At 40.7% G+C, this 21,949-nt stretch overlaps 2 protein-coding genes across 7 annotated transcripts; both read left to right on the top strand.

Annotated features, from left to right (window-relative positions):
* Positions 1 to 363: 363 nt before the first annotated feature.
* On the top strand, positions 364 to 17,009 carry LOC133841504 (uncharacterized). Of its 5 annotated transcripts, XM_062274040.1 has the most exons (13): positions 364 to 429; positions 711 to 835; positions 8,798 to 8,927; positions 10,353 to 10,684; positions 10,792 to 11,011; positions 11,079 to 12,110; positions 13,450 to 13,488; positions 13,563 to 13,760; positions 13,817 to 13,861; positions 13,945 to 14,163; positions 14,250 to 14,327; positions 14,540 to 14,603; positions 15,022 to 15,148. In XM_062274040.1, the coding sequence occupies exons 2-12, from the start codon at positions 812 to 814 to the stop codon at positions 14,563 to 14,565; spliced, it is 2,343 nt and encodes a 780-aa protein (XP_062130024.1). In that variant the 5' UTR covers positions 364 to 429; positions 711 to 811; the 3' UTR covers positions 14,566 to 14,603; positions 15,022 to 15,148. The 5 variants fall into 5 exon arrangements, with proteins under 5 accessions (XP_062130024.1, XP_062130023.1, XP_062130020.1 ...); XM_062274039.1 differs by having other exon boundaries at positions 14,250 to 14,603; positions 15,022 to 15,311; XM_062274036.1 differs by having other exon boundaries at positions 14,250 to 17,009.
* Positions 17,010 to 19,781: 2,772 nt separating this feature from the next.
* LOC133844205 (prisilkin-39) lies at positions 19,782 to 21,685 on the top strand. 2 transcript variants are annotated; one of them, XM_062278105.1, is made up of 4 exons: positions 19,822 to 19,998; positions 20,069 to 20,165; positions 20,234 to 20,524; positions 21,219 to 21,685. In XM_062278105.1, exons 1-4 carry the CDS (start codon positions 19,972 to 19,974, stop codon positions 21,236 to 21,238), a joined length of 435 nt encoding a protein of 144 aa, XP_062134089.1. In that variant the 5' UTR covers positions 19,822 to 19,971; the 3' UTR covers positions 21,239 to 21,685. The 2 variants fall into 2 exon arrangements, with proteins under 2 accessions (XP_062134087.1, XP_062134089.1); XM_062278103.1 differs by lacking the exon at positions 21,219 to 21,685 and having other exon boundaries at positions 19,782 to 19,998; positions 20,234 to 20,837.
* The last annotated feature ends 264 nt before the right edge of the window (positions 21,686 to 21,949 follow it).

Below are 21,949 nucleotides of genomic sequence, written 5' to 3'. Positions count from 1 at the left end.
TAGCACCAATTTATTGAGTATACGATCCGAGTTCAGCTGCAACTAAGTTAAGCTCATCTTTACTCTTGGCCGTATAAATTAACAAATTCATCGACGAAAAAAAACTTGTTTCGCACACACACTTGCACACACATTCGCACACTCGCACGCACTTTATACTACACAGCACAGCACAGAGACAGAAGAGACTCTGACAATCAACTGTCACCGAAGCTGCTCCCCAACTCAATTTTGCGGTTGTGCGAGCACACATACTCACACTTAATGTATGCATGTATTGGTGCTGCTCTCAGGTTGGCGTTGTTTTTTATTTTTTTCTTTCCGTTTTTTATTTTGAAGTCTTTTTTTGTTTTGTTGTGTTCAGCCGCGTTGTTTATATGGCAAAGACGGGCTGCGTTCATCTTCAGTTCGTCCACATCGGTCAGCACGGTATGAGCTCTAGTTAGGCTCCCTTCTCCCTCCCCAGTAAACAAAAAAATAAAGTGAACAACGCCTAACTCAATCCCCATCCCAAAAAATCCACACAACAACAAACTCTACTAATGACAAGGACAAAAAAAAATACTATAAATAAATATATTTCAAAATATATTTAAAACTAAAATCCAACCAGTGCTTGTGTAAAATAAAATTGAAAATTCCTGTTTGAAAAATTTACATTTTTTAAATATAAAACACATTTTCTTCATCTTTTTTCTCTATATTTCAAGATCGGAATTTTCAATTGCAAAATTTGTCAAAAAAAGAACAACAGCTAAACAAAAAAGTTACTGGCGTTTCTTGTGTCAATTTTTAAATTATTCGTTGCAAAATGGCGCGTGCAGTTCTATGCATGGTGAGTGTAAAACAAAATAAATATTATAATTAACCAAACAACAGAACACAAACTGAAAAAATGAGTAAAATACAATTGAATTTCGGGTTGTCTGTTAACTGTAAAATTTTTAATGGCATTTTAACTGTAAATGTAGCTTGAGCACTTCAAAACGAATTTATTTCGATTGCATTATTATATGATCACCGAGTATGAACGTAATATTGACCGTTAGATTGGTTTTTGACTCATTGTCGTAAATTTCAAAATTCCCGTCTGTACACATACTTATTTAACACTTAGCGCTTAGCTAATCAAATAAAATAAAAAAACTGGTAGGATCGGTAGATGCGAAATGCAAATAAATAATCGAAATATGAGTTCAACTTTTTGTTGTCGTTTGTCTAGAAATGCCTGAATACCAAGGCTGAGGTCTCTCTCTCCATAAAAAAACAAAACTGCAAGTGCGATCAAAGTTAGTAGGTTTATTAACAACAATTTTAACAAGCAGATCCGGGTCAAGCCATAACTATACTTTTAACTCTAGAGTATTGAGTATTCCACGTGCCAAAGAAGTACACAAATAATAATAATAAATAAATAATAACCGGCATTTCGACTGAAACCGAAATACCGGTGATCTTCAACGTTGTATTTTTTGCAAAACGATTTCAAGTCTCGCTTTTAGTCGCTGTGTGCAAAAATCGTCTCGCCTAGTTATAATACAAGTTCTAACAGCTCGTATTTATTATTGGCAACTTTGTCAGCACGTCAGCTGCTAATCATTGGCTTGCTGTTGGCCATATTTGCGTCAGCTGACAAAAATGCATGCTCGCAAATAAAAAACTTGGTAGAGGAGCATTAGAGGGAGCAAAAAGATTCGCAGTCAATAAATTTGCAATAAACTTTTACTCAAAGTATGCGATGTGATTTTTGACTAGCATTTTGTGTTTATTTGGTAGTCCACAGCCAATGAAGTTGTAGCTTTAATTTATTTCATTGTGTTTTAACACGAATGCAAATTATCACAACTGTGTTGTTGTTAAACGTTGCAAACTTATGAATTGGTTTACCAAATTTAAGCAATGATTTAATATGGTGACTTTAGTTTGATCATCGGCGAAGAACTTCGCAAATGTCAGATAGCTGTGAGAAATATGCAATCACATTATAATTTTAGCGTTGACGAAAGTTTTATTAGTTGAAGATTTTCATAATATTTATTTAGGCAATAACTTCCAAATCACAAGACAAAGTTTAGGCATATGATTTCGAAAATAGTTTTTTTAGTCTAATTATTAGTTTATTTTGCATATTTCTCATAGTTCTTTGGCAATTGTGTTAGTTCAGCGCTTGTCACATCACGACAAGGAACCAAAGGAACTTGCACAAAATGGTGCTAAATACATCAACAATTCAGCGAACTCTTCGCTAGCTACTGCTAATTGCCATAATTGCAGTCCACGAAAAAAAAGACAAAAGGTGCAAATAGGATTAGGAATATGTTTTCTGGGATAGAGAGGGGAGACATTTATGAAAATTTATGACAGACACAGTTGACAAATCAACAGCTAAAGAGAGTGAGAAAAGGTGTCGTAATGAGGCTCTAAGCGTTTTGATATCCATCAGCGACGACAACACCTTTTTTTTGCATAGACAGTGAATGGATAAACGGATTTTGGGATTTTACTTCACTTTTTTTGTCACCTGAAAAGTTTGGCTACCGTTTTGGGCATTGTCACACGTGCGACAGTTTCTTGACCTGTCTTTTGGGGTTAGACGAGTCCCCACCATAAAAAACAAGTATGAAAGCTACAGTTGAGTGTGCTCGACTGTGAGATACCCGGATACGGATATACTTGATATATCGATATAGGTATACCAAATTAATATGCCACAAAAATAATAAAAATATACTAAAGGCTATATTAGGTATACTGATACAGTACTAAATACAAAATATACCATAGAGTGCAGCCGAAGTACTACATTTGAAATATACCAAACGCTTTATTTGGTATATTGATATAGTACTAAATTCAAAATATACCATAGAGTGCAAAATATACCAAATTGTCAGCCAAAGACCCTAGCAAGTAGGCGTTATAATACCCTTCTACTTACGTGTAGCGGGTATACAAAAACAGCTGAGCAGCGTTTGGCTTGAATCGCTGCTGGTTGTGCATTTATTTTTTTTATTTTTATCAAGATTTGCTGTTGCTGGAGCTCGTCTCTTTAAGCCAATTGCTTGCTGTCTGGCCTGGGTTCGTGTCTCCCTGGACACATTTTAGGCCACGGCTCGCTGACACGTACACGGCGTGTTGTCCAATTTGTTTGCCATGCGGTCGTCGCTCTGGACGCTTCACTTGCCTTTGCTTCCCTATCGCAGCACACACACTTGTTATACACTTTACAGAGAGGAAATAATTAATCTTCTTGCAATTTTCCCAAAGCATTATTAAAAACACAATTGCGCCGTAAATTTCGGGTGTGCTGAACTGAGCTTCTAATTAGCTTTAATAATTGTAGCTGGAGAATTTCTGCAAGAGTATTTTGGCTTCGTTGTACCCAACAAAAAAAAGTATTTAACTTTAACTTTTCAAAAGTCGGGAATATCTTTTCTCGTTTTGTTGTGCTCGCTGCATTTAAAGATTTCGTATTTAGATACGACTCGAAAGTGCTGTAGCATCTGCCCAAGAATTCTTTGCAATCACATAACATATCTTATCAAGTTGTAGTTCTCTTTGACGCTATAAAGGTATATACAGTGTGAGTCATAAAAGTGTTGGCTGAATGTTAGCTCAAGTCAAGTGTTTGGCATGCCAAATAGTTTTGCGAAGACGAGCAGCTAGTTTTTATTGGCTTTATTTAGGCCCATAAAAGAAGAGCTGTCGGTCAAATTTGCTGTTCTACAGCCCATTTAATGATGGCGTTAAACTTTTGATTGCGTTTTACAGTTTTGTTCACAGCCATAAATTGCCTACATATATTGACAGCGATGAGCTGGTTTCTTACGGTGATTTAATCAGCGAATGTTGCGATATAGATAAAGATGCTTTGCGATTACATCATTGGCATTTGATAAAGCGCTGAAAGGTTATTCCCCAATATCACCTACAGATTAGTACAGTTCACACAAAAGTTCTTTGTTTGCTCTGACATTTAAGCGTTTCTTTTTTGGCTACTTTATTGAAATAGCCAAAATTAACAATGCTTGGCCACTTTCGATGATTACCTCACCTCGCCGAGAGGTCACTTTCAGTTCTTGAATCACCTTCACTTTTACTCAGTGACTCGCAGCAATTTCTTCGCTTTCAATTGGGTGCTTTAAAGGTCTCTCAACCATCGAGGCATTTGGCTTGTTGTGGCTTGAAACACAAACGGGCTAAAATTTGATATTGCATATACATATTTATCTATAATTCAAAATCTAGAAATGCAAATTAGCTTTTGTGAGATTCGTCAGCGATTAAAACAAGCAAAAACCAACAAAAAAAAATTAAAATAAAGATATCTCAAAGAGACTGAAAAAAAATCACAAAGCGGCAAATAGTCGAGGAGAGGCGAGACGAAAAATAACGAAACTGCTTGAAGAACTGACTTGAATTTTGTGTCTTTTGCGAGCCTCGTTTAAATAAAAACGAAATCGATACACAAAACAAGAGATATTTGATAAATGAGCCTGCTCAAAATGCCAAGAGTCGGCAGCAAAAAAGAAAGTAAAAGTGCCTTTTTAAAATATCAAAAAAAATGCATATATAATATATGTTATATTGTATAATAATGATGTCAGAGCTGTGCTTTGGTCTATTAAGTTTAATTAGTTTAGAGGAATTGCAGCAATTAATTAGATTCTTTACAGTGTGTCACTAAAGAGACGTATTTTATTAGATGTTTGCTGGGCTGCAATTGTCGGTTAGAACTATAAAGATGACGTTTGACTTGGAGAGAGAGCGAGAGATGTGATATCAATGAACTCATTAGCGCTGGGCATAATTTAGTCGACAAACAAATTCTGCGCTAATTAAATCAGTGTCTGGATTAACTGGTAAATCCAAAAAAAGCACAGTTCTGGAAATACTTGTTTTTGTCCCATTGGCCATTCGGGTAGAACATTTCAAAAGGTCCAGTTTAAGGCCGTGTTCGATGATGTCTAATAACTCTTTAATCGGCTGACTTGTTGCCGGGTTGCCTCATTTAAATATTTCTGTTTCGCATAATTTAACAAGTTTCACAATCAATTTGAAGTCTTTTACTTTTTTATTGTGTTCAGCACACAAAACAATTTCAAAATCAAACTGCAACTGGAACAATATTAATAAATATAAACTGCAGTTGTATCGATCGATTAAGGTCAGACACCGCCCAAAGCAGTTGCATTTTATTTTTATCATTTCTGTTGCTGCGTGCAACAACGATGCCAACTGACCTTGAGGTGTAAGAAATGAGAAGAAACTACAAGAAAATAATCATAAAAAAAAGGTCTCGTTGACGCGAAAAGGGCAATCGAAATGGCAGACGACTCAAAAACCGAAATCATGGCTAAAAACCAGTTTTAGTCCCATAACGGGCACGATTACGATGATTACCAAACTAATGATGAGCGTTATGCCACGCCGATGATCATGATGATGAAGTTGATCATGATGTCGAAGTTGTAGCTTGCCATGTAAACAAAGTGTGTGCGTGCGAGCACAACTCGATTAATACATATAGAAAATAACATGCGGCTCCATCTCTATATCGTATGAATGGATTGAGTTGGTTGCCTCTGAAAGCTGAAAGACCGCCCAGCTGTCTTGAAGATTTTGTCTGACAACTTATGCAAAACTATGCATAAGATTCATGGCGCATTGTTGCTGCAGCGACAAGGCTGGCAGAACTTTTCGGGTCACACATCTCAGTAGTACATAGATGCATAACTATTGCCAGTCTCCTCACAACTCGTGGTGCAACGTCAACGTGATATACGAGCACAGCGAGTTGCCGCCTGACGTTGCACGCACCTCAATGAAATGTGAACTTTAAAATGCCGCCTGTCGAATGCCGCAAGTGTTTATTCAAATCGTCAATACACACTCTTAATTGATTTCGCTTTGAGATTCAATTCGAGTTACACGCATGCATTTGGGGCATGCCACTTGCTGATGCCTGCTACCCGAAATGCCATTTGCTAATTAAGTCTAACAAATGAATCCAGTTCCAGCGCCAATGTTATGCAATCTGAGTATGTGGGGGCGCTCATGTGATGGGCGTGGCTTGGCAATTAATTGACTCAATTCAGCTGCGTCTGAGGGTTTAAGGTTTGTCTCAGCATCCCCGCTGAGTTTAATTTCAAATTGCTCTGTGAACTGTTATTGTATTTGCAATTTCTGATCAATTTTGCATTTGCATATTATTTTTTACAGCTGCCTTTTTGAAATAAATTACAAATTTAATTAGACTGCACGCTCGTTAAAGTTGACCTTAAAAAAACGGTCTCAAACTGTTTGCAAACAGGTGGCCAGCATGCCGCGCCTCTTCAATGCTGCCACCATCAATCAATAACCACATTTTAATATTCAATTATGTGGCACACACACAGAAAAAACTTCAATTCCAACTTAATCGAAAGAAAAGTTTTTTACAACTTTCTGCTTAATATATTTATGACGGTGTGCCTCAGACCAGCTGAAAGATTACGATTTAAATAATTCAGCATGATTAACGTGTCCTTTGTTTCCGTGCAGCTCTTACTTTAAATCACTCAGACACAACTTCCAACCTTTTGTTGCAACTTAAGCCGGAGATTGCAATTTATCAGTCGCATTTATCACGGTGAAAAGTTACAAATTGTTCGCGTTTGATGAAAAGTTTTTTGGTGTTGGCTGCTGCCAAAGTTGTAAAGCCACAACATTAATAATGCGCGTTAGCTGCGTGTAAAAAGGTCAATGTTGCAAATGAATCATGCGTGCAACGCAACGGCAACGCCAACAACAACAACTACAACTACAACTACAACTACAAAAGGCTGCCCCCAAATAAAATGTTGTAGACAATGAGATCGCGGACTCTGTTTTGTTTGTTTTTTTTGGCGTTTGATATGTGGGTGACAAGACAAGAGACGACAGGGCGACCTTTGTTGTCAGCAGCTGCAATAAATAAATGAAAAATACAAATCGAAACCAGACTTGAAATATGGATTTTAGATTTCATGTTGGACAACAAGTGTGCGCAAGTATGTGTGGAGATTTTGGAGCAGGTAGCACCTCCATCATCATCATCATCAACATCAACATAGCAGCAGCATCATCAGCACCTTGGCAACGGCAGCTGCATAAATTTTTTTATAAACTCCGTTGAATTTTTGCAACCATCCGGAATCTTGAGGCTGCCAATCAAAGCGCAGTCGCGAGCCTCGTTGCTGGCCATTAAATCAATTTGCATTAATGAGTTACCATTGGCCATTGTGGTGCAGAGTTTTGCTTTGCGGCCTTTCGTCTCTGCTACCGAACAAATACGGCTAGACAAACAAATTGTCTCCTTCGCCTCACGTTCAATATTATATATTAATAAAGTCTGACTATAAAATTATTGACCTTATCGCAAAAATTCAAATTTTTATTTAACTGTCTTTGCCATCAATTTATGGCCCTTTAAAAAGCGTTAAGCCTGACAATTAAGTGCCATTGTCTTTCGATTATAAAGCAAACAATACAAATAACTCATAAAATAGTAGTTGCGATTAAATGCAGTTTACATTGCAAACGATATTTTCGTGTATTAGAAGCACACCCTGTCCTTTAGTTAATCCATTAATTATGTTTGGCTTAATGTGAAGGTCGTCATCGATGTGAAGTGTTAACCTTTATGCTATATTAGTGGTAACCTAGCACCACAGAGAAGCCGTCACATATCTAAGAATTATTGCTTTATGAATTCTAAATTTGGGATATGATTATTTGTGTCGCATTTGTGTATGTGTTTGGGAACTGGTTTCGTTATAAGGAAGTTTCTTAGCATTGCCGGAACTTAAAAGTGACTTATAGTATATAAACTAAGTATGTATGTATGCTAATATACTTGCTACGAGTATATTATGCAAATATCTCCAGCTGTTCACCTCTTGCTTTTATTTTTTTTTTTTTGGATACATTGCCATCTAGGGGATTGCGTAACAGTAGATGTGTTCCTCATCAAAATATATTAAAACCGCATTCTATTGAGGCAAGAAGTGAATGGCTGCAAACAAATTAATAGAAATTTAACGCGATTCAATTAACTTTTATTTGGCTGTCAAGTCAACTTCGAGAACTAAGCTAATTGACCATAGCTGTCAGCAATGTCTCGACTGCTTAGTTTGCGTAACCACGGCGATGCAGTCAAAAAAAAAAAAAGATACAAATGTATCTAATAGAGGTGACGCAGAGTAATTTGCTGCGACAAATGCGCACAAAATTGACTTGATAGGTGCAGCAGCAGCAGAAATCCAGTTCGACTTTAAGTTTGTCATCTTATGTCTCGTCTTATGACGTCTGACGACGAGTCAAATCTACTGGAAACGAGAATTTTGCCGTGATTTAAATACGTATACGTTTATATTATATTTTACGCCTTTGACATTTTAACTGGGCCCATCCGAGAGGCATTTTTGGACATTTTTTTTTCATTTTTGCAAACTAAACGAATCGAACCGGATCTAAATGGCGGCTGATTTGAATACATAAATACAAAAACAATCAGAAAAACAATAAGACAGTCAGCTGAGCTGCGCTAAGCTCAGCTCTGCGGTTAGCTGCCTTGAGTAGAGGCATCTTTATATATTTATATATATTTATTTTTAACTTGACTCATCTCGGTGGTCTATGCAAATTAAGTCAAGCACAAGACACCAAAGTCAAGACTTCATTCCACAAACGAAAGCAAAAGTTGTGGGTGTGTCTCTAGCGACGAGAGTATTATATTTTAAAACAAATTATTTATGGCTTTTTCAATTTTTTACAGCTCGTCGCTTGCATTTGGTTGCAATGCGCATACTCTGCTAAGTTCGATGCAGAGAATCGTCGATTGATTGTCGATATTAACGATAAAAAGACAACGAATCAACAATACTATTCCTCAAACTTTGACACAAGTAAGTAATGACGTTTAACAATTTATTTAATAACATCGCTTAATCTCACATTTGAAACAACATCCAATCAAAAAAAAAAATTAAAAAGTAAACAGCAACTTGAACGTAATTCTCTCTTTTCTCACATAATTGTTGTAATATATTAGTTTGAAATTTGTATCATCTTATATATTTCTCATAATCTTAATCTATTTGCGCACCATTCATGCAGTTTGTTAGTTTCTTTGTGTAAAGTAGATCAATTTGTATTTGTAATTTGTTTGTTTTTAAGTACGTAGTTGTTTCCCCCCTTCAGTATTAAGTAATCGTCTTGGGTTCCCCCCGCCCTCCACTGTAGGTCAAGACTTACACATTAATCCCACCACAAAAGCGAACCAACAAAAAACAAAAACAAAACCAACCAACAACAACTATCAACCAATCAATCAACAAAACAACAACAATATAAATCTCTTTGTAGTTGTTTTATGATTTTATCTATTATATTATTATTTTTTACCCCCAAAAAAAAACGCCCCCCTGTAGCTCAGCTTTACTAAACTCACCGTAGAAACCGTAGTTTTGCGACGTAGCTAAAACTCAAAATTGTAAATATTTATGCTCAAAAATCAACAACAAATCGCTCTCTTTCTATCTCTCTCTCTACTCTACTCTCAACTCTTTCTCTCTCACACACAAAACACACACAATCAATCAACCAACCAATCAATCAATCAACTTCTATCTCTCTCTTTTACATAAATATTTTTCTTATATATAGTTTTATGTATCTATTTTGTTCTTAGTGGAAAAAAGTTATACATAAAATACAAAAATATATATACAAAAAGGCTTCGCATACTCATACTCTCTCCTCTCACCCATAAAATTCAACCAAACCCAAAAAAACCCAACTCCAAGTACAAAATTAAAAATGCAATTCCAAAAAAGATAATACAACAACAGCAACCACACACTACAAAAAAAAAACAACAATCCACACCCAGACAAACATTTTCTCTCTTTCCAAATTTCATCTCCTTATCCTTACACAAGAAGAACAATATCTTCTCGTAAATATCGTTCGTGAACTCTTGCAGTTGCAGCGCCCAAAAAGCAGGCTATAAATTGATGTTAGGCAGTTTAAGAGGCAGGTTAAAACAACAGCAAAGGCAACAACAACAGGAACAAGAAACAAGTACCAAATATATTCACAGCACAAACTCAAATTCAAAAACTCAATCACACCAAAATACAAAAAAACAAAAAAACCAAAGTTATACTCTACAACATTATCTTTCAAAATAATTCCTCCCGACACTCCTCCCATCACTACCAACAACAACAACAAAAATTTTCAAAACCCTACAAAAATATACTGCAAAATTGCAACCCAACAATCAACAATCGTCGTCGCAACAAAAAAAAACAAATACTGACACTCAGATGCCTATCGATATGGCTACGATGTCGGCAAGACTGGAAACTTCCACCACGAGACGCGTGGCCCCGATGGCGTCACTTACGGCTGTTACGGCCTCATCGATCCCTATCATCTGCTCCGAGCCACACACTATGTGGCCGATGTGCATGGCTATCGGACAGTGGAGCCGGAGAAGCCAGTGGAGACCTTCCCGCCCGGTCTGTACAATGAGACGAACGGCGGACCCTCAGAACCTGGCATTCTGCTGCAGTGGCACGAACTCTACTTCCCCATTGGCTGCGGCAAATTCGAGGGCGGTGCCGTCCATGATATACCCTACTTTGTAGTGGATGAAGTAAGCACACGATGACACATGTGATGAAATATATGTGTGTGAAGATGTGAGATCATTGGGCATAACACCCACATTACTCACCAAAATGCTACAAATCGTATTTCTAGAACAAGAACAAGAACATTGGAACTTCCGGTTCCACGCACTTCGCCTCAAACATACCCGTGCTCAAGGGTGAGGGAGTGAAGAGTTTGCCCATCCATAAGCCCACCGGACCCAAGGGTCTCTTCGATGTGGAAGGAGGACACACACATGCCGGACCTGGTGATCAGGCGCCATCATTCCACTCGGTTGCAGCCCTTAGACCGGGCGACAGTGGTGCAGGCAGTGAGCAAATTTGACTAGGGTTCAGCAGAGTCCAGTGTTGGGCAGGATTCAAATCTTTGTGTTTCAGATAATGGACAATACACGCCCGATCCGAATCCCTACAAACATGTTGTAGGCCCCGAGGGAGGTTTCGGCGGCTTTGGTCCCAACGGTGGACCCGTTGGTCCTAATGGTGGATTTGGTCCCAATGGCGGACCTAATGGTCCTAGTGGAGGCTTTGGCCCCAATGGACCTAATGGAGGCTTCGGACCAAATGGCGGTTTCGGGCCCAAGGGTCCATCCGGACCTAATGGCCCTAATGGACCACCCGGACCTAAGGGACCTCCCGGACCACCTGGACCTCCCGGACCTGTCGGCGCGGGAGGCGGTGCCTCAGGAAAACCGGTATATAGGGATGGCGATCGCACTGGCAACGGTGCTGGTGGCAACAATGGTCGTGGCGATAATTACGGTCCCGGTGGCGGTGCCGGCGTTGGTGGCGGAGATCGCATTGGCACTGGTTCCGGTGGCGGTGTTGGTGGCGGTGATCGCTACAACACTGGCACTGGTGCCGGCGTTGGCGGTGGCGATCGCCTTGGCCCTGGTGCCGGTGGCGGTATTGGCAGTGGAGATCGTTACAACACAGGTTCCGGATCGGGTGTTAGCGGTGGAGATCGCTACAACACTGGTGCCGGCGCTGGCGTCGGTGGCGGTGATTATCACCACACTGCCGCTGGTTCTGGTCCCAGTGGTGTCGGCGCTTACCACCCTGGCAGCGGTTCAGGAGCTGGTGCTGGCGGTAACACTGGCCCCGGTCAAGGCTCTGGCTTTGGCGGCGGTAATGCCAGCGGTCCTAGCGGTGTGGGCGGTGGCAACGCTTACCGTCCTGGCAGTGGTGGCAACACTGGCAACGGTGGTGCCTACCAAGCAGGTAGTGGTGATGCTTACCGTCCCGGTAGCGGTGGAAACACTGGTGCCGGTAACGGCGGTCGCCCAGGCAGCGGCTTTGGCGGCGGCTCTGGCGCTTACACTGGCAATCAGCCCACCAACAATGGCGCCTACACAGAAACCTATACACAGACCAATACCGGTTTTCCTGGGGCTGTGCAGTACACACCAGGTTAGCTCAATTTCGAGATTCGTCGCAGCACAGATCAAAATTTGACCAAGCCTCCCGGGGGGAATCCCAAAATGGCAATTGGCATCGACAAGTTCAGCTTCAGTTTCGTAGGTGTTTTCAACTGCTTTGTCCTTGGATGGTTTGTTCAAATTTTTGTCTGTTTGCTTGGCGTAGTTTTAAGTTCTCTATACTTTATGTCTATATTTCGCATTAATTTATGATTTATTTTAAGCAGATCTTGTTTATTTTCAGCCAAAAAAAAACAAAAACAAAAAAAAAACCGCACATTCGTTTAAATATTAATCTGTTGTTATTTTAAATGCAATCCCACACAAGAATAAACTATTTCTTAGGCACACACAATGCAGGGCAAACTTAGGGCAACTTTCTCCCCACCACTTCCCTTATATACACTTAGAGTTATCGTTATCGTTATTAGAGCACTTTTGCTATGAGCGCACAATCAATCAAAAGCAATATATAAATATATATCGAACTCTACCTCTCTCTCAAACTCTATATCTATCTGTCTATCTCTTTCTCTCTGTCTGTTCCTGTCACTATCTGTTTACTATCTGCACGAGTTATCGTTATCAAGCACAATCGATAAATTCAAACATATTATCGATCAATTCCAATTATTATCAGCACTTTTTCCTTATCACTGTTTTTTGTTTCTTCAGTCCAGCATTTGACTGAGAAACCACGCACAAAATCACAGTTACTTCACCATTGTCACAGCTCACAATTATTTCACAGTTACTTCACAATCTTGCTCCCATGTAAGAGATTTCCATTTCTTTTTCAACACACCCACACAAAAACACAAAAGCACACACATACACCTACTCGCACTCGTTCATGTCGCCAACTTTTGAACTGCCTTGGCTCATTTGTAAACTATTTACTCACACAATGCACAATGCCACGCCCACGAACAAATCGCTTAAGCAATGCTACTAACTGTTAATGGTTTTGGTTAATAATTAATTCTGTTTTTTTGGGACCTTGTTAAACCTACCTTTTAAGAAAATCCCCCACTAAACATAAACCTAAACTTAAGCATGTTAATTATAAGTTTTTTGGTATCGGTTGCCCTTGCACTTGACCTAGACCTAAGTTGTCCAATTCTATCTGAATGTTCGTTGTAGTACCACATATGCATACGTAGTAGTACCTAGAAGTACCAAGTAGCCTATGTACCTATGTACGTATTATTGTAGTTAGTCCTTAGCTAAATTGAATAGTCAAAAAAAAAAGATTAACCGGTAAAATGTATTTTATTGAATACATATTAATCGTTTGCATTTGCATCGTATTATCCTCTTTTCTACTCTAGGAAGCGGTAAATATAACGGAAATAGCGGACGCTATACCGGTAAGTAATACTAAACCCCCATCTACATATATTGGCAATCCATTCTAATCAATCGAATTCTTACTTGTTAACAGATGTTCCTAATGGCAGATACTATCATGATGATTCTGGTAAATATGTTCACGTTGAAGGCCCAACCGGTCCTCCAGCTCCCCCATATGTGCACGTAGTTGGACCCGAAGGCGGTTATGGAGGTGAGGGCGGCAATGGAAACGGCGGCGGTACCGGACCTAACGGCCCTGGAGGCCCCAATGGACCCGGCGGACCAGGCGGTAAGTTAAACACTCAAGTCTGCGCGCAGCGCCCATTAATTCTTTCGCTTATTCAGGCCCAAAGGGACCCAAAGGACCACCCGGCCCTCCCGGACCACCAGGTAAGTTGGTAGTCCCATTACCTTACGCATATAAGGAAAAGTAAAATGGGTTTGAAAATGAAATACGTATTTATGGTGTGTAGGACCACCCGGACCTCCCGGACCCGATCGTGGAGGACCTAAAGGACCTAAGGGCCCACCAGGACCTCCCGGACCACCTGGCCCAGACCGTCCAGGACCTAAAGGACCTCCCGGACCACCCGGACCCAATCGCCCAGGACCCAAGGGTCCTCCTGGCCCACCCGGACCCGATCGTCCCGGACCACCAGGACACGGTGGACATGCTGACCTGAGCCCACCTGGTAAATTGCAACAGCAAATGATTAAATTATCAAACCTCTACCGAATGAATTTGCATTTAATTAATATTGTCCATGATTTTTTCTAGCACCTGGTCCATTCAGCCCAAAGGATCCCAGACATTCGGACAAGGAAACTCCTGGCTATTTGCCACCAGATCAACCGGGTAAAAACGCACAAAAGCCCCCATCTTCCTCACACGTCATTCAGCCGAATTCTACACCAACTTTTAAGCCAAATTATGTTCATAACGATAATTCAGTGCATAAGTTTGAAAAGCCAACCACTAAGTCGCCACTAACCTATATTCCTCCTTCTTTCCCAAATACCGCTCCTCCCCGTCATGTTCCTGTGTATCCCCAACCTCAACCAATACAGCCAAAGGTCCCGGCTATCACTATTAATACGGAACGACCAAGCCGTACAACACCAGTAATTACGGGTAATTTTGATTTCCATAAGACTGTACCACCACAACCTACAGTTGTAGTACAACCCAGACCACAACCTACACAACCCGAACGTCCTATTATTACATTCAATACACCCAAACCGACTCCCAGAACACCATCGACTGCTATACCAGTCTACAAACCATCGACTCCACGTCCATTCCAGACGCCGTCGACATTCAAACCAATATACGTACCCGAAACGATCACGAACTCCGCACCTCATTACGTACAGCCAAAACCGCAGGCACAGCCACAACCACGACCACAGCCACAACAAAAACCACAACAACCACAACCACGACCACAGCCACAACAAAAACCACAACAACTACCACAAGCACACCCACAACCTTATCCTCAACCAAATGTAACACCACGTCCATCTCCCCCACTCTCCTCCCGCAGCGAAACCTGCGTTTGTAAAAACGAACAGACGCACTCATTTACCTCCTCCTCCACCACCTCTAACTATCCCAACCCGAATCCGGCCTCGGTCGACTTTAACAAACAATTCACCGGCTTCAATGGAAACACGAATTTCGGCAGCTTAACAAATGCCATGTCACTGAACCAAATCCCCGTCGTGCCACAAGCACCTGGCCTGCCCGCCTTCTATCCACCCGACAAGCTACCCAAGGGTGCTGTGATCGCGTTCATGCCAGTGGTTATCCTGCCCCAGGAATACTATACCAACTGCGAGGAGAATTCTCTACACATCACTGAAAACAAATACCAAACTGTTGATCCTTTCCCGCTGGGCGTGCAGCCTGCTGCCATCCCGAATGCCTTCAGTGTGCACTCAATCTTCTCGGGCGAATCACCGAGGGATCAATGCATGTGCCCATGCTCCTGCACACAGAACCTGAACAAATCGTACAAGAAACGTGAAACTAATGCTGAGGATGCTGCTGAGGTTAAAGCCGCTGTAGAACCTGTAGCTGAGGCTACCACTATTGAGGAAGTCAAGGTTGAAGCACCTGTAGAAGTTAAGGCTGAGGCTCCCATCGAGACCAAGATTGAGTCACCTGTTGCTGAAGCTTCTGCTCCCGTTGAGGTCAAGGTTGAAGCACCTGTCACTGCTGAAGAAACCAAGGTTGAGGCTCCAGTTGCTGAAGCTTCCTCTCCAGTGGAAGTGAAAATTGAAGCACCCGTTGCTGAAGCCAAGGTTGAAGCTCCAGTTGCGGAAGCTTCTTCCCCTGAGGAAGTCAAGGTTGAGGCACCTGTAGCTGAAGTTAAGGCTGAGGCTCCCGTTGCTGAAGCTTCATCTCCCGTAGAAGTCAAGGTTGAGGCACCCGTTGCCGAAGCTTCCTCGCCTGTGGAGACCAAGGTTGAAGCACCCGTTGCTGAAGCCTCTTCTCCAGTAGAAGTCAAGGTTGAGGCGCCCGTAGCTGAAGTTAAGGCTGAGGCACCCGTTGCTGAAGCTTCATCTCCCGTAGAAGTCAAGGTTGAGGCACCCGTTGCCGAAGCTTCCTCGCCTGTGGAGACCAAGGTTGAAGCACCCGTTGCTGAAGCCTCCTCTCCAGTAGAAGTCAAGGTTGAGGCACCCGTCGCTGAAGCCAAGGTTGAGACTCCCGTTGCTGAAGCTTCCTCGCCTGTCGAAGTCAAGGTCGAAGCACCCGTAGCTGAAGCCAACGTTGAGACTCCCGTTGCTGAAGCTTCCACCCCTGTTGAAGTCAAGGTTGAGGCACCCGTTGCTGAAGCCAAGGTAGAGTCTCCCGTTGCTGAAGCTTCAACTCCCGTAGAAGTCAAGGTTGAGGCACCCGCTGAAACTAAGGTAGAGGCACCAGTCGCTGAAGCCTCTTCCCCTGAGGAAGTTAAGGTTGAAGCACCCATTGCTGATGCCAAGATTGAGGCTCCAGTTGCTGAAGCGTCCTCTCCTGTGGAAGTCAAAGTAGAAGCACCCGAAGCTGAAGCCAAGGTTGAGACTCCCGTCGCTGAAGCTTCCTCTCCTGTGGAAGTCAAGGTCGAGGCACCCGTTGCTGAAGCCAAGGTTGAGTCTCCCGTTGCTGAAGCTTCATCTCCCGTGGAAGTTAAGGTAGAGGCACCAGCTACTCTGACGACCGAGAACGAAAAAATCACCGAATCGACCTCGAACTAGACAACAACAATTAGGAACTTCTACATGAATTGGACGTCTGGACGTCACTGAAACTGAAAACTCTGCTCTAAGCCCTAGAGCATCCCCCGCTTTCAACCCGAATCCCAGCACTGCAAGCACCGCTAATTCCCAACAGCACATAATCCCAGCCCGAAGCTCCTCAACTAACCCAGCTAACACAGCTTAGTCATAAGTGTTTTTAGTAACGAGAATACTCTCTCAACCAGGAAAGGAAAATCAGAAAATGGAAAGTAAAAAAAAAAAAACGAAAAATGTTAGAAAAACAAAAAGAAAAGCGAGAAGAGAAAAGTGCCTATTATTGTGTTCGTTAAAAAATTTTCTTTTGATCAAAATGCACTCCAAGCTTCTTGTCAACTCTGTCAACTATTTACTCAATCTATCTGACTTTACTGTTATAGTGTTGAATTTTCCAATTTTCCTTGAACGGGGAAAATATGATTGTTTGTGACATGTTGTTTATTATGCATTTTTTTGTGTTTCTATGTATTAACTTGTATTTTGTTCACTTTCTTTAGATTTAGTTGATAGTTTATTTAATCTCTACTCTAATAATGCTTAAAACACGGAGAAATGAATTGTTATGTCTAAAGAGAAATTATGAAATTAAATAAAATGTAAGAAAAATCAATTGTATACTGCGTTTTCATTTATTTATTTATTATTCTTATTTATTATTATTATTTATTTTATCGTATAAAATATTTTTATATCACCGCCTAAAAGTATGCTGTTCCTAGCACCTTTCCAACAACAAATGGAGACTCGGGCCTGCCAAGGCTTATCCAAGATCCAAACCAAAGCCCAAAGCACATGTCAGCGCACAAAATTGCTGTCGAAAATCTTATAAAAATTGAAACGAAATTATTTTAATAACCATGATTTGTTTGTCTAGCGTCAAGAACACTCTCGGTCTGTTGTTGTTGAGTTGTTCTACCCTGTAAAGGAAAAATGAACGAGATTTATAATTTTGACAGCAGATTTAAATTATCTAGAAATGGAAAAAAATTGTACACAGGAATTTGCAAAAATGTAAATTTAAAGAATGAAGTAGTGAAAATTAAAAAAATAACAAATGATATTTATTTTAATTAGCATAAAAATATAATAAATATGCTTAAAAGAAAAGTTGTAATCTAATAAAAAAGGCCTTCCAATTTGGGTTACAAACAATTAAACTGATTGTAATATATCAATACTTTACTTACATTTGAAAAATGTTTGTTAGTTATTCTCGTACATCCCTTGCTCTCAAAACTTAATTTTTGTTATATAATATAAAAGTCTAATCATATTTTATAGCGCATCCTTTTGTGTACCACTGCAAGTCTTTTCACTTACTCTCTAGTTGCCTTTAACTGTGGTTGGCTGTGCGTAAAATTGTTACGAAAGTAAAAAAGTTTTTCTAAATATGTTTTTCCAAAGAACAAAAGACTTTGCCGCTGGAGTTTTATTTAAAAAATGTATTATTTTTGCCTTTTGATAGGTAAAAAAAATTATTGGAACGAAAGGTTAGAACTAAACTGAAAATGTAAATTTTTGTTTGTATTTTGATTCACTGGAAACGAAGTCATAACAAGTTAGCTATTATTTATGTTTCCTGGCTAGCAATGCAATTCATGGTTGTGATAAGAATTGAAACTGAAAGGGCAAGCCCTCAGTTGTTGCATAATGAGTTGAGCTTAAAGAGCAACAATTTTTACAATATCTTTGCGGGCATTTCACCTTGAATCGTCAACGTAACCCAGTTTTTTTTTCTTTTCAACTTTACGACTGTGACAAGTCAATATTGAAAAAAAAGAAGATTGTAATTCCCGCAAGCCTAAAGCTTAAGGCCCCAAATCATTTTCACACGTTGAGCTCGGGTGTCAAAACCATATTCGAAAAAATATATGCCGAGCAGACAATAATATTCATGAATGTGAATATGACAAGTTAAGGTACACGTTTATGATGTAGCAAAGTAGCCTAAGCGAACTTCACCAGAGAAAGAGAGTAGATACAAATTCTAATCCGCCATATATCGATTATTAATGCCTCAATTTGTTTGGCACACCTGTGTGTTTATGAATGAATTTCGAGTGCGGGGAACCTCAAGGGCAACAAATGCTTGTGTGTGTCGTTTGCTATTATCTTTCTGGCCGCCTAAGTCGTTACTCGCTTGTTGCCGTTGTTGTTGTAGGCCAGGCTAAGCTAAGAAAAGAAAAGCAAATAGATAAAAACAAAAATACACGATAGCTGGCAAATATTTACCAAAGCGGCCCCTGCAACAGATTTTGAGCTATATGTGCAAGTGTGTGTCTGTATGCGGATAATTGGAATTAAAGAAGATATAGTATGCAAACAATATGGAACTGAAGTTCTCATAAAAAAACCGGGCCCCAGTCGGGTGAGATAAAAGAAAGCGATCTGTGAACCAAGTTAAATAACGCAATTTTTCAGCGTATTTGGGTTTCTTGTTTTTATTTTTGTTTGTTAAAGTTTAAAGCGCAAATATGCAGCGTATCCAAAATTAAACTAAACGCACGCACAAAAGACAGCTAAAATGAGGCATTTATTTTGTCACCTGCCCGGACAAATATTAAATAATCATAATAACACATAATCGGTTGACAAAAAAGGTCGTAAGTGCTATACGATTTCGTAACACTGAAAAGAATCTTGACATGCAAACAGGGTTGCCAATGGCAAAGAATTTTGATAGTATAATTTAGAATACAAATTAAATGCATAATAAACCTTAAATTCATATTAATATAATTGAATTTAAATCACATTAGCATTAAATTTTGATGTGGCATCTCATTAAAAGTGGGGAAGTACGAGTTGCAGCCCTGCCCGAAACGTAACTGGCAATTTTAAAGTCACACTCTCGTCTTACGTGGCGTATGAGTAATAAAACGTAGCCGTCACTTTAACTGGTCGCTTCTAAGTGAGACTTGTGAGTTTGCGACCAGGCCCAAAGCTTTATATTGTTTCGGTTTGTTTGTTTCAGACGTTGGCGACGTTGACGACGCTGAAGTTGAAGCTGACGTCGACGCAGCAGCAGCAACTCAGCCGGAAAATGAAAAATATAAATTGGCCCCACGGCTGGGAAACAGAATTATTTAACGTACAAGCGTCGCATCAGACAGATCGTCTTCATTCTCATTGCTCTTCACAGCCAGCTGCTTGTCTACCTTTTTGGCAAAATTCACATTCGCAATTCAATTGAATACGCCAAAGACTCAAGCAACAACATGTATGCCAAGTGCTTGACGCTTTTGGTAAGTATGAAAAGACAACGCACAACTCAAAAAGGAATACTCTGTTAATTTGAGGAGGTAAATATTCCAGTTATTCGGGCTCGTGTGCGGCGCCTGGGGAGAAGCACTGCCGGCGGCACAGGATGCGAAAAGCGGCGACTTGGCCACCTCGGAAACTTCTGCGAAACGTAAGAAAACGCAACCGTTCTTCGAGTGTAATTTAAATATGCTTAACTCGACAATGTTCTCTCTCAAGTGTTCAACTTGGGTAGTTTATTTGGCCAGGGCACGGGATACCCGAACTATGGCTACAACTACCCCAGCTATGGATACAACAGCTACAACACCGGTTACTACAACAGACCCAGTACAGGATATTACCCAAATACGGGGTATTATTATCCCAACACCAACTACTATGGCAGCACTGGACGATCCTATTATCCCAGCACTAGCAGCGGCTATTATCCCAGCACCGGCAGCGGCTATTATCCGACAACCAACATTCTGGGTACCGCGGGATATGGCGGATATGGTGGATATGGAGGTAATGGCGGCTTGAGGCAATATTCAGGTTATTGGCAGCCCGATTACACGGGTCAACGCAACCGGGGTTACGGTTATTACCGGCAAACCGATCGCTATGGCCTGCCCCCGGCCAGTGGGCGTGATTACAACTATCGTGATCGCAGCAACTATGGCTCATATCGTGGCTATGACTAATCTTGTTAATATTCTTTGCTTTTGTTGTTGTCGTTGATCTGCTTTTCTTTGTATATAACGCTTTGCGCTTTTTGCTTTATGCATTAAAGCAATAAACTTGCTAATGGCTACTAATTTAGTTTAAGCAGCATTTTAATAATCACTTTTCGCATTCGCATTTTTTTTGCAGTTTCGTTTCAGAATGCTGCTGCTGGGGTTACGCCCAATTGCACGCTGAAATTTGTCATTACGGGTGTCATATGAGACCCCTCCATTCGCATTGCAATTATGTCTCTTAGTGTGTGTGCGTGTCTGTGTTTATCTTTGTTGTTGTTGGTGTGTGGTAATTGTTGTTGTCTTAATCAACTTGTCTCGTCGCAATGTAATTTGACTGCCAACTACAAGGTAGACGACGCATTTACAGTCGACTGCCTAAAAGTATGCAATGTTTTTTACGTTCCGCACGCGTTGCCAACTCTTTTGTTAAAATTCATACGCATTGTTTGCGCTGCGTCTCTTTCTATCATTCTACTTCACAGTGCGCACCACATACGGCTAAGTGAGAGAGGGAGATAACAGTAAGAAGTACGCTTCAGCAAGCAGCAACAACAATAGCATAAGCAACAATTTCGCCCCCTCATCCGTTGACTATCCAAAGCTCATAAAGTTTACTATGCACTTTATTTGCAACGCCAAAAACTTGATGCACCCGCATTACCAACTAACATCTTTAACTGCAACTGGCATGCAAGCAGCACAGCAGAGCCCTATCTTCCGCCTCACGCCTCCATCATGCAAAAATTTTTGACACACACATGTTGTGTCACAAGCTAAGAAGAAGAAGAAGAAGCCAGCTAAGAAGAAACCCAGAAGAAGCCGAAACAACAGTAATCGAAGTATGAGCGAGCAAGAGGGCAACGCATCTTTCAGGGCCAAGTTTTGCGGCTGCTTTTTATGTTTGCGTCTTAACTTATATAGTAAAGTCATGTTTATGTTTTTACTCGTATTCCTTTGTTTTCTGCGGGGGAAGGCCAGTTGGAGGGCCAAGCCGGGGGACACAAATACTAGTAGTGTTCTCGTATACAAAATGCATCGAAGCGTATGTAACTTCTCCCTCGAAAATTCCGCTTGAGATGCTTGGCATGCCAGCGTACGCTGGCAGTCTTTCTGTTTTCCGTTTTCCATTTCCCACATTTTAGTTGTCAGTTTTTGGCGAATGGGTTGGCTGAGGGTGATGACACTCTTAAGTTGTTGCTTCTTGCCTTGCTGA

This window comes from Drosophila sulfurigaster, chromosome 3 (genome assembly GCF_023558435.1).
Source record: "Drosophila sulfurigaster albostrigata strain 15112-1811.04 chromosome 3, ASM2355843v2, whole genome shotgun sequence".
NCBI classification, from domain to species: domain Eukaryota; kingdom Metazoa; phylum Arthropoda; class Insecta; order Diptera; family Drosophilidae; genus Drosophila; species Drosophila sulfurigaster.
Note: the sequence above shows the minus strand (reverse complement) of the source record. Positions and strands in the feature narration are given on the sequence as shown.

Coding starts and splice junctions, on each gene's coding strand:
- LOC133841504 (XM_062274036.1), top strand. CDS start 812: ATGGCGCGTGCAGTTCTATGCATG. Junction 11,012..11,078: donor GGGCGACAGTGGTGCAGGCA/GTGAGCAAATTT, acceptor TTTGTGTTTCAG/ATAATGGACAATACACGCCC. Junction 13,761..13,816: donor TGGACCCGGCGGACCAGGCG/GTAAGTTAAACA, acceptor TCGCTTATTCAG/GCCCAAAGGGACCCAAAGGA.
- LOC133844205 (XM_062278103.1), top strand. CDS start 19,972: ATGTATGCCAAGTGCTTGACGCTTTTG. Junction 19,999..20,068: donor CCAAGTGCTTGACGCTTTTG/GTAAGTATGAAA, acceptor TAAATATTCCAG/TTATTCGGGCTCGTGTGCGG. Junction 20,166..20,233: donor CTCGGAAACTTCTGCGAAAC/GTAAGAAAACGC, acceptor TTCTCTCTCAAG/TGTTCAACTTGGGTAGTTTA.